Genomic DNA, 13,183 nt, shown 5'->3' with positions numbered 1-13,183 from the left:
TTGAAACACTGCATTCAGAGCGCTGGACAGAGAAGCTGCCACTGACAATAGTTATCTGTTCTCCAAAAAATTGCACAGAAGCCTGTGGGGCCTACTTATAAATGCTCTCTGGATAAAACTAGGCGAGGTTAGAGCTTCTGTGTCTCTCTGTTTCTTGGAATCACATGAATTCGGAATTATTTTAGTCATAAACTGTATTTTATCAGGCTTTGGTGACTTGTTCTGCCTGCAGCTTGTTCATCTGATCTTTAACAGTGATGACAACACGACATTCTTCCTAATAAAGTCCACAGGCACCTCCTTGTGTGATGCTCTCCACAAATACTCCTGTGGCAGAGCTGGCATGAATTTTGGGCTAACGTGGTTCACGTGGCACTGTGAAAACCCAAAATAGCATGCTGGCATCTAAATCATGGTTCTCCAACAACAATTTGTGCTTATGTACTGCATACCTATGAGAAAGTGCATGTGTTATTTTGCGGCAAAAACAGCAGGTTAAAGATACAAACCTAGGGTACAGAGATTAAACTAGTGCAACCAATTAACCTAAATATCCACCAATCAGAGCTTATCTGATGTAATTAACCCCAAACCTATTTTTAATCATATTGATATTTTATGGCCATAATCATATGATATTTTTAAATAAAAAATGACTGTTTATATACACAATAGTGTGTAAATCTCTGAGGCCAATAGCGAAATTGGAAAACATGCAGATTTATCACTTTTTACCACTGTGCATGATTGAAAACTAATAAATTTTGATGTCTGAATCACATAGGCATCTCTCTCTCTCTCTATATATATATATATGGCTTTTCTGAAATAGTAAACTAGCTTTGTAGCCCACCTGGTACAGCATTGCACTTAATGTGGAGTGTTTGAGTCCCGTGAAACATGAGCAATAATAAATAAACTCAAAGTCTTGTAGATGCAAGCTAAAATTACATGGTTGGTTTAGAAAATGTTTAATTTCATGTTTGCTTTAGGTTTATGATAGCTTTGGTTTTTGTAGGTGGTATGTTATTTTCAAATGCGATGGAGCATTCATCTTTTATTTTATTTCTGAACTGCCTCGATATGTACAACAAACAGTGTAATAAAATGTTGCCACAATCATCTGTTTTGGATAAAACTGAATGCTCTTTAAGCACTCCTGACTGAACATTCCAAGTGTACAAAATGTGCAAGAATCCAAATAATCTAACTTTGCAGAATGTCCAAATGTTCTGTGATGAAAAGAGTCTCTGTTGGAAAATGCTTGTATTTTGCTTTTTTTTTTTTTGTCATTTCTTAATTTTTTATTGTAAATTATATTCACATTATAAAAATTTGAGTAGAATGTTTAATTGAAAGTTTAAAAACATTTGATAAAATATTTGATAAGTTATATAAAATAAGATTTTTTTATGAGTTCTCAGACATTTAGACCTTATTTTACATGAAGTATGGTTCTTAAAGGCATAGTTTTCCTTTTAGCAGAACTATTCCTTTAAATCTGACCTGATTTTGGTTAGGGTCTGGTCAGACAGCTGCATTGTGATTTTCAAGGGTCTTAGGAGGGGAAGAGGAAATGTATAAAATGGCCAGACAATCTGTTAGAGGTTCTGGACATATGCTGAAAAGGCCTATAAAGACTCCAGTGTTGCTCCTTAATGACAAATGTAACAAGCTGTTCACTCCCACTATCTTTTTCAATGATTTATGATCTGGAGTAAAGTTGCTCCTGACCAGTCTAAACTTTTTACTGAATGTTTTGAGATTCACTAAGACAGCTGCATAAACAAACCACCAAAAACAACACAAACTCCTACCAATTTTGATCATTCTGATACATGGTGAGAAACAGAAGGCCCAGTTTTTCAAAAAGAGAGGCCACCATGTCAGACAGAAGTAAATTATACTTCTATTAGAGCACTTGAGACAAAATAAGAACTACCTGACATTTACGCTTTCAAGGCTCATTCATGACTTTCAGGTAGAAATTTGCAGGTATATATATATAAAACAAATTAATAATGATGCATGATGTCCTGTTTATAATACTAATAACACAGGCATCTTCTCTGAGTCATCCTCCATTCCTCTTTGATTGACAGGGCAGATGGTTCTCTCATGAATTATGGGCCAATAAAGCTGGCTGAGTCCCAGTTACAGAAACCAAATGATCCGCTATGGGTATTGCCCAGGCTCCAGCCCACATTCCTGCAGAGAAAGCCTGGGATTTGGGACTCCCTATGTGCAATGACTGTTCCCCCTCGTCCCATTATGAGGCAATCAATACCTCGGACAGTGTGAAATAGACAGGATTTATTACAGCAAAAAGGAACACATACTATCTTGAGGGCACAGATTCAGTGAAAAATTTTGGAGATTACAGGGTACATTCCAATCGCCTGGTAGTGCCATGTGAAGCAGACTACTTCACAGAGTATTTACCCATCTTGGGAGTGGCTCCTAGATAGTTGAGTATGAGGATAAATCAATGCCAGGATTATAACCACTTCACACATTTTCTGGGAAATGAACCCCTGACCTTGGCATTGCTAGTGCAATGCTTAACTACTTGAGCTATAGGAAGACTGTTGCGCTTGTCTTTTTCTAATCATGGGCCAGCAAAAAAGTAAATTAAGGAACTACAGTACTCCTTCCATTAAGCCATAAGAAATTTGTATACGCCTTCTTCTCTGTGCAGTATTAGAAAATACACCACTGAGATCATCTTACAGGCAAAACTTGACGTAATGACAAAACTTGATGCACCCTGTGGGCAGCAGATCAATAGGTTAAGAGCAAAAGGATGGTGTCTCCCCAGACCCACCCAGAAAATAATATCCTTACAGCCCATTAAACTGCATTTTACAAGTTGTGTGTGTGCAGTCAGATTGTTGAAATGCATGTTAAAATTTGACTGTATACTTCACTGTCATAAAATCATGGTCAGCGGTAAAAAAATGCACTTTCCTTCAAACAACACATTACTGAGATAATTTTATACTGAATATTCCAAAACAATGATTACCATAATCACAAACTGGTTTTACCTGACCAAACTGGTTTTCCCCATTTGCCTCTTTCAATCTTGTTAAGCAGGGTTCATGAACCAGTCACCAGGCCTTCATCAGATGAAGGTTGTCCCAGGCCCTATCACTAAGGTCTCGAGCCAAGAAGGGCAATCAATGGAAATTCTGTCCCAGGCCCTGTGAACCTAAGCAATAGACCTCTGAAAGGGTCAGGGTTCTTCAGTTTAGCTTGTGACTTTAGCTGGCGTTTACTCAAAGGGAAAAAAAATATTTAATAAAGGATGCATGTACAGTCATGGTCAAAAATATGGGCACCCGTGGTAAATATGATCAAAGGAGGCTGTGAAAATGAATCTGCATTGTTAATCCTTTTGATCTTTTATTTGAAAAATTCACAAAAATCTAAACTTTCATTGGATAATAAGAATTAAAGACAAATAAAAGATCAAAAGGATTAACAATGCAGATTAATTTTCACAGCCTCCTTTGATCATATTTACCAAGGGTGTCCATATTTTTGCCCATGACTGTAATATGAGAATCAGTCAGTCTGAATTGTGTTTATAATTTCAGGGCCATTTCTAAATAGTCAGTTAACTGAGTTTAAGATGAAAATGATTGTTCCCTGCAAACTGGGATGGTATGTTATCTGATGTTTGTGGTTTCAGTTCAAGAGTTTAAGGCTTTTTTCATTCATGAAACAGCTATGCCAAGCGCCATAATTAAACAAATTTCATAAAAGTCATGGAAATTGTTCCCACAAGAGTTATGGGAACTTTGGAAAGGGAAAATGATATCTTTATAAAGTTCTCACAACATTTGAACAAATATTTTTTATGATTTTACTATGTCTAACTTTTACAATCATTTGTACAGAGCCCAAACATGACATGGTGGAAATAAAATAAAAAATAAAAAAGTGGAAACCCTTATGCACAATTCTAGCCAACAATTTGTAGAGAATTACATGTATACCAAATACTCAGTACCCTATTAAAAAGTGTTTATTGGAGCTGCTTGGCTGGAAAAGGTAGTACATGCAAGTGCTTTATGAGACTATGGGTTATTTTCTAAAGAGATTAAAACAAAAAAATTTTTCTCAAAATGTTAAGGGTAAGGGTAAAGGAACAGGGATTCAGCAAGATAAACAATTGCAACTGTTTCTTCCTCTCCACTGGCATTCCATCCACCCTCTCGGGAGATGCTGGAACAGTCTGATCTGGCGTAGGCGGAACAGTGTGTAAGCCTAGTGAGGTCCGACATGTTTTTCCCTCCAACTGGTCCTCATCCATCCTCCTTCTCCCCACTCACTCTCTCTCACACCCATCACTACATGTGCGGTTTCCAGGAATTAGACGAACAACCCACACACGAGACTCTCATGGGCCGACTCGAGAGGCAGGGCAGGCTTTAGAGATACACAGTGCACAGAAGTCACTTGAGGAATTTCCTTCACTATCAGAGAACTGATAAGACTGATTACAGCACACAAACTGTGGTGTATTAATTATTAAGTATATAGGGATAGTGTGTGTATTTAAATACATCAAAAGTTGTATGGTTCTTGAGACCTAGGTATACTTTACCAAGCAGTTTAGCATGTAAGGCTTTCAAAGTAGAGTTCACTGACCATGATTAAGCACATGCACACTACCTAGTGGACCTTCGTTTTCTGAGTGCTCAAATCATTCGCACAGACACAAAAATTGGGCTACGTGCAGACAATGTGTGTGGAACTAGCAGAAAATGACAGTGTGTCACATGGACTGTTGGACTGTTGCGTTTTAGTCCATGTTTTTAGTCCATGATCTTTCTGACCCTGCATAGACAGCAACAGAACTACCACATTCAAGACCCAGAAAGGAAGTAAAGACATTGTTAAAATAGCCCATGTGACATCATTGGTTAAACCATAATGTTAGAAAGCTACAAGAATACTTTTTGTGTGAGAGTACCACAACGCATGCATGTGTTGAGCTGGCGTTCTGGTCTACCACAAACTTTTGTAAATGTAAATGTGATATATCCAATTGGATAACAATGTCAATGATCAAGAGTGGTGCAAAGAAATGTAAATAAGTTCTCTGATTTATCTTTCGGGGTGTACTAGGTGCATGCTGTGGTTTTGGCTTTTGGAATTTGGCTGTGGTTTTGGTTGTAAAGTTCACTTAGAGATTGCACTACAATCAGATAGGTTTACCTTCATTTACTTTGGCTGTTTCTGCACTGCATTCAAGTGGAGAATCTAATCTGTGCTACCATCCTAATGAAGTGAGTTAACTGAAGGAAGTGCACTAGGGGCAGTCCCACTAATCTGATATTAACTGGAGACATGTGAGACCATGCTAACCTTATAAGAGTCACGACTGATAAACAAGCTTGGAAAAACTTAGTGTTCAACTGAAATTCATCCATATCACCGGCCTTCCATTAATGTACAAATACAGATGAGTAAGAAGGTATAAGACAAGGTATAGACAATATAAAGAAACAATTGTTTGCTAGGAATATTCTTCACCCCTTCTCTTCCAGGAAACTGCTGAAAGAGTGACGTTCCGATCTTTAGTTGTCATAAACTTCTTTTTAACAAATATTTAGAGATCTATCAAAAGAGAAAACTTGATTTATACTGAACCACACATATGGTACAAATAACGCTACAAAGACTTAGAGTGGATTTTGCAATAGTCAAAAGTCCTTTCTGTCCATTTCACCTAATATTCTATGTAAATTGATTTCGAGTTTGAGATGTTTTCCTTTTACAGGATTCCCCCAACTTTTCCAGTTATTTTGTGTGTTTGTGTGTGTGTGTGTGTTACAGTTTGCACTCACTAATTAAACATATTTTAAGAAAAAATACCATGTTTTATTTACTTCAAGATGTTTCCAATGAGTATGGAAACCCCATCTCCAAAACAAGCCAACAACAACAACAAATGGTTACACCTTTTGGTGTTTGTCTCACACAATGCAGAGCAAAAACATTATTGTTCTCAGGGTTATTGTGGCTGTAGTTGTTTAAACAGTTATCCCAAGCCTGAATTTTACACCACTCACAAATGGCATCAATTACAATCTAAGGCTGAAGTGACAGAGAGAGGCAGCTGTGGGTGGCATATGATTGGTGTTGCACTAAAAAGTGCTGAGAGATTACAGCTCCAGTGTCAATATCTGGAGTATACAGCCTATTCAGTATAGCTATGTGACATAGCAGTTTAAATCACACTAGTATGTAATGTGATAATCCATCATCAAATTCCACTGGAATACAGTTGGAAGGCATGTTCTGGTATTTTGGGGCAGTATGAGCAGTAAAATACCTTTAACAAATAGAAAACAAAGTTCAGATGGTTAAGAATAAGTTTGTGTTAACCATAGCAGTGTGCCCACAAGCGTACACCACACAGAAGCCAAGTTTGTCTGCTGTTTCCCACAGTCCAGCCAAAGAAAGTTGGATTCAGACAGTCATGGTTTCCTGAGGCAAGACAGAGTGACACATTCTGCTTGTATTTTATAGTACAACAGTGAAATACTTTAAAAATGCATCATTTCAGGACAGGTTTTCGATAAGTGTCCCAAAAAGATCAAATGCAGGTGTTACTGGTGTAACATGAATGTCTTATTGAATATTAGGACTGTCCCCAGCTGGTGAAACAACCTGCCTATCTCAATCTGAGCAGCTGAGTCTTTAGCCATTAAAAAAAAAAAAAAAAAAACATCTAAAGAGACATCTTTTTTGCCATTACCTGACCAATTAATACTAGCACTTACCTATTCTATTCTATTCTATTCTATTCTATTCTATTCTATTCTATTCTATTATTTTCTGTTCTATTTGGTCTAATCTATCTATCAATCTATTTATCTATCTATCTATCTATCTATCTATCTAATTATCTATATATATATATATATATATATATATATATATATATATATATATATATATATATATATATATATATATATATATATATATATATAAAAATTTGCTATGTGCAGTGTGCTAGACTAACTGAGACTTGTCACAGCACTTGTATATTGTTGCTCTCTTGTTGGTCTGATTGCTTCTACTCTGTAAGTCGCTTTGGATAAAAGCATCTGCTAAATGACTAAATGTAAATGTAAATGCATTTATGTAATTCTGTTGTGTTGTACTGCACAATCCATATTGCTGTTATTTTTTATTTTGTTTTATTATTCTTATTATTATTATTTTTAATAGCATTACTGGAACCCTATTTTACTTTATTTATTTATATATTTTATTATTGTTATTTTTATATTTTTTCCCAGTCACTGGTTTTATTTGTTTTGTCATTATTTTATCTAAAACAATCATGCCAATACTTTGAAACTGAACTGAGAGGGTGGGGTAGGGGTGAAGGAGTAATACAACCTTAAGAGGAGACCAAGAGGAGTGGCAAATATAAACTGTAGAGAAAAGCCACAGCACAAATTCACTTCATGACAGTACATCAAGATAGATACTAAGGCATCATAAGTAAGATTTTCGGAAACAATCTCGTCAAATTCGACACAATCTGTATCAAACAGCTGAAATAATGAAACAAACAAACCGGCAAAACCGCATGAATCTAACATGCCAAAACAATTGTCGTGCTATAAATTGTGTGAATATATATAATGCCTTTGACAATTATGTACTTGAGACCACTATTCATTATTTTAGTTACAGCATACGTCGTAGGATGGCTATTCATATCTTTCTTTTTGCTTAATTTGCATTTTGGTCGAAAGATTTGACGTTATACACTTAAGTTAATTCCCAGCCTTTAACTACGTCAAGTGGAAATATTCTAACGTGAAATCTAAAGTGGAACTTTCGCGCAAGAAAGTCGCGCGCAAGTTATACGCAATTCTCTGTGCGCACGACGAGACATAACAGAACTCCTTATGTCCAAACCGGTAACATTACTAATAAAACACACATAACTTAACATAACTTAGTTTTTAGTTGGACTTACCTTAGCTGTACCCTTGTCTATGCTCAAAGAGACTGTGAGAAGAAAAACGGTGACACATGGAAGCCGCATCTTTACACCTATGAATAATGTCCAAAAGGACACGCTGCTGACGGATTCTTCTCCGTTTCAAGCAATTCTTGCCTCTCTTCTTTCCCGAGCTTAAGCTATACGTTTGTCTGCATCTTTGCTCTAAACGTTATGTGGCTGTTGTTGGAAGTAATGTCTTGTAGAAGAGCCCACCACACCCCCTGTCAGGACCAGACCACCCATCAATACGCACCAACACAACCCTGTTTAGAACAACTATCACTCGCATTTCAGCATTGTTAGGGGAAGTTTAAGTCTGGGGGTTCAGTAATTCCCTTAAAACAGCTTTGGCAAGGTGGATTTTAGGCGAGACAACCAACTTTCCCTAAGCGCGAACGCGTCTGGATTGAGCGCGTGCAACTGGAGCGTGCGAGATCTGAGGTAAACTTCTCATGTCACTTCATCTTCAATAATGGACAAGAGGTAGTTTACGATTGAATATATCGAACTTAAATTTGTGTTATTGTAACTAAAAGCTTAGATTTTAGCTTAAAATTTTAGCGTAAAATAGATTGTGTGAAGTTATTTGATACATTAACGAGTCATACCAAAGGGTTGCTGTGTTCCCGGAATATGTTAGCTAGTTTTTTATCAAGTCTAGGAAGCTTTTCTAAAATACGAATAGCTACTATCAGTTTGACCACATTGATTTAGTATATTTGATACTGGTCCATGATGGTATTTATGCTAAAGACAGGTTGCATCAGATGGAAACCAGCTTACATGTTTCAAAACACAACTGATGGATCTATTAACAAGGAACATGAGATCTACAAAGATACCAGTACTTATAATATGCTCTAAATATGAACTAAGGATCCACTGCTGATCAAATAGGTTTAGGACAGTGAGAATTAACTTGTAACTTACAGATCATAAATCTGTAACTTTCAGATAATTGAGTATGCAGTAACAGCATACTGGAATTGGGCAGAAGGAGAGATTTCATCTGGCTTACATGGAGGGTATGAACCATCTACAGCACTGGAACACATTAAGGTAAAATCTGTTGTTTCTTTGTGTTGCAGAAGTATATGTTTTCCCTTTGCACACATTAACTCACTCTTTTTCACATTGCAGGTGTTTTCTGTTGTGCCTTGCTGTCCTTATCCTTACAACAGAGGTCAACGCAGTAAGTGTGTTTTTAATTTCACTATATTAAGTGTTCAAGATTAAGTGCAGATTGTGGTGTCGTATTTGAGCCTCATTTATGGTGTAGCACACTGAATGAGCCCCTTGGATGAGTGGGAGTGTCCTTGTTTGTATTACAAGTTTCCCATGTTCAATTCGCAAATATTTTGCAATTTACAGATTTTTGCAGTGTTCCTTTCATTAAAAGCATGTTTTCTTTTCATTCCATTGTTAGAAGGCTGAAATGTAACCATTTCACAGTGGTAAAGTCCCACATCAATTAGATATGGTTGTTAGTGGTAATATAACCAACTGGCATCCCACAGTGAGAGATTGAACACTGGCCTGATGTTAATGAGGAAAATGTGTTCAGAGTCTGTGAGGGGTTATGACAGTATGTGTGTATACACATCTGCTTAAATACATTTCTTATTTTAATGTTTTATTTATTTATTTATTTATTATTTTTTTGCCAATGATTTCTCCTAATGGTGATGTTAATTTGGAAAACTATTAGTTTAAGATGAATAGTACTGCCTTGGGGTAAACATTTCATTAACTGGATTCAAGTTCCTGGAATCTCTATAAATCTATTGTTAAAAAGCAACTTTCCAAGAAGACAGAGTTGTTAAATGTCATGATGAAACAGAAATATAGTGACAGATATTTATTTCCAAACTGTGATGTATCTATGGGATGATATTAGACTCAAAATGATTAATAGATGCACGCACAACATTTTGTATCACATACATTTTATACATGTATCTTACTAACGACAAACAAATACATTTCAATTTGAATATGTGGAATTCGGGATTAAAGGGTTAGTTCACCCAAAAATGAAAATAAGGCTGCGTTTTACTCACCCCCGAGGCATCCTAGGTGTATATGACTTTCTTCTTTCGGACGAATCCATTCTGAGTTATATTAAAAATTGTCTTTGATCTTTCAAGCTCTATCATTGCAGTCAGCGGGTGTTGCATTCCTTCAGTCCAAAAGAAATGAAATAGAAACCGCCCTTCCATACAAAAAAGTGTCTCACATGGCTCCGGGGGGTGAACAAAGGCCTCCTGTAGTGACTCGATGCATTTTTGTAAGGAAAATATCCATATTCAAAACATAATAATCACTTTAATGTAGCTTGCGCCAAAAGTTGTACACAGAAGCAGTTCTGGGAACATGACATATGGGGTCAGCATTGCGCATGCGCCGGTGAGTCTCGTGAAAACCAACGTTTGTTTACAGGATCAAAAGAAGCAAGGTTTCCTTACTTTAGCAAAGGAAAACCAGTCTCCTCTTGGATTATATCTAAATCCTCCGACATTCTTCTTTACAAATTCTCGTTTTATACTTCTAATTAGTGAATGTTGTTTTGTTTTGATGTCTCCGCTGCTTTCCGCCTTCGTCACTTCTGAGCAGCGGGTGCGCAAAGCTGACCTCATACGTAATTCCCCCGAAATGGCTTCCGTTTATAAAAGTGATTGCAAGCTAGATTCAAGTGATTATTACGTTATGAATATGGATATTTTTCTTACAAAAACGCATTGATTCGCTACAGGAAGCCTTTGTTCCATGTGAGACACTTTTTTATGGAAGGGCGCTTTTTATTTCACGTCTTTTGGACTGAAGCAATGCAACACCCGCTGACTGCAATGATAGAGCTTGAAATATCAAAGACAATTTTTAATATAACTCCGACTGGATTCGTCTGAAAGAAGAAAGTCATATACACCTAGGATGCCTCGGGGGTGAGTATTCATGAATGTTAATTTTCTGTGTCTTAAGACAAGTTAAATTTTGATATGAAAGGATAACAGGGGATGGACATTTTTATTTGAGGAAACATTATAGATTATGTACGGTTTAAAAGTTAAAATAGCTCAATAAAATGCATTTGTACATTTACATTTACATTTAGTCATTTAGCAGACGCTTTTATCCAAAGCGACTTACAAATGAGGACAATGGAAGCAATCAAAATCAACAAAAGAGCAATGATATACAAGTGCTATAACAAGTCTCACTTAGCTTAACGCAGTACCCGTAGCAAGGGCTTTTAAATAATATAATAAATAAAAGAATAGAATAAAAATAGAGCAAGCTAGTGTTAGAGGTCTTTATTTGTACCTTACAAAGCAGGCAGCTCTTCACTTAGTCATGTGGATTACTTGTGGATTATTGTGATTTTTTTATCAGCAGTTTGGATGGAATAGATTTTAGGTTATTCAATAGATTATCATAAACACTGTTAGTATGTTTTGTACAGATTAATGGCTGCCACTGGACAGAACAGTAGTAGCTTTGGACAGCAGTCTCTATGTGTTATGATGCTTGTGTGAACACCTCTTACAGTCTGAGGATAATTTCAACATGAGAACATCTTTCTTTTTCTGATCCACATGTTGATATGTGTCTCTGGCAACCGCCAATCACCAGCAGCAAACACTGCAAGTTCAAAGGGTCTGATATGTTGCCAGGCGCCTGTAAAAGCTCCTTCAACCGAAACTTCATTCTTTTAGCTGTAGCTGTGGTATGCACTTGGCACCTTGTTTTTGTGAAGAAGATTGCATACTGTATAAGGTGATTTTATAATAATATTTGGACATTCTTGTAATTCACTTACTCAGTTTAAAAGACAAGTATACAATCATTCAGTCATTCTCATGATATTCTGCTTTGGTTCGCTCTCAAGTTTCAGTCTGCTCCATTCCAAGGTTGGCTACTGATACAAATATTCATTTTGATATGGCAGTTTGCAGTTAAAGAGGTCTTAATGCAGTCAGGGAAAGGTTTTACATAGTTTTAACAACACAGCAAACTGAAAATTATAAATGAGATGTTAATAATTGTGTACAGCCATGGAAATAGAGAATGCAATAACAAACCTTTTGGAAAAAAATATAAAAGTTCATATATATATATATATATATATATATATATATATATATTAGATAATATTATATATTAATTGTGATTAATTGTATCCGAAATAAAAGTTTTTGTTAATATAATATATGTCTGCACTGTGTATATTTATTATGTGTATATATAAAGAGACACACATGCAGTATATATTTTGAAAATATTTACATGTATTTACATGTATATATTTATATTCATCTAATTTATATTATATATAAATACATTTAAACATAACATTTTTTCTTAAATATGTACATGCATGTGTGTGTATTTATATTATATACATAATAAATATACACAATACACTCACATATATTATTTACACAAAAACGTTTATTTTGGATACGATTAATAATTGCCGAGCACTAATTCTTTTGCTCATTCAATTAGTCAACATTTATATGGTATATAATTTTATAGAATGTATAATTTTTCACATTATTCTAAGGCACATTTGTATAGCTGTTGGAAAATAGAGAAGACGGTTAAAAAAAATGAAGAATTGGAAGTATATTTTCAGATAATATTTTAAGATGTTTTGTTCATTAAATGACCATTAAATTAAAATGTCATACATACATGCACATACATAAAGTGTGTGATTATTTTAAATCATATACCATATAAACTAAAGTGTTTCTTTTAATGAACAATGAACCTAATTTAATGAACAAAAGCATCTGAAAATATTATGAAAAAATACTGTCATGTACTTATAAAGCATGTGTTTTGCACAGGATCCTGTGAAGTGTTTCTGCCAGGGGTTCTTTGTACAACAAGGTATTAATATCATATGCAAGTTTTTTCAGAGTTAAACTGATTTCACCGAATAGAAGAAGAAAAACCTCCTTGTCTAAAGCCTTATCAGATTTTGTGCCTCCCTGACCAAAAACTTGTGACAGCAGTAGGCTGAGGCTGTGCATTATACCGGTACAAGGAGTGTAGTGATTTCAGGTTTCATGCAGTCCAAGCTATTTTTAGGCAGGCAATGATCTGGCCTGCAGGGTATGGTCATTGTAGGTGACC

General features: G+C 35.7%; 2 protein-coding genes across 2 annotated transcripts in view; one reads left to right on the top strand and one right to left on the bottom strand.

The window, feature by feature from the left end:
* Positions 1-8,236, bottom strand: part of LOC109096249 (collagen alpha-1(IV) chain-like) — a 62,495-nt gene extending 54,259 nt beyond the window's left edge. Inside the window, exon 1 of the mRNA XM_042730883.1 lies at positions 8,015-8,236. Coding sequence (XP_042586817.1) covers positions 8,015-8,083 — 69 coding nt within the window. The 5' untranslated portion in view covers positions 8,084-8,236. The remainder of the gene's footprint in view (positions 1-8,014) is intronic.
* Positions 8,237-8,319: 83 nt separating this feature from the next.
* Positions 8,320-13,183, top strand: part of LOC109069404 (collagen alpha-2(IV) chain-like) — a 73,519-nt gene continuing 68,655 nt past the window's right edge. The window contains 3 exon segments of the mRNA XM_042730902.1: positions 8,320-8,482; positions 8,996-9,100; positions 9,182-9,233. Coding sequence (XP_042586836.1) covers positions 9,060-9,100; positions 9,182-9,233 — 93 coding nt within the window. The 5' untranslated portion in view covers positions 8,320-8,482; positions 8,996-9,059.

This window comes from Cyprinus carpio, chromosome B9, assembly GCF_018340385.1.
Source record: "Cyprinus carpio isolate SPL01 chromosome B9, ASM1834038v1, whole genome shotgun sequence".
Taxonomy (NCBI): Eukaryota; Metazoa; Chordata; class Actinopteri; order Cypriniformes; family Cyprinidae; genus Cyprinus; species Cyprinus carpio.
The sequence above is the reverse complement of the archived record's forward strand: the minus strand, read 5'-3'. Positions and strand labels throughout refer to the sequence as shown.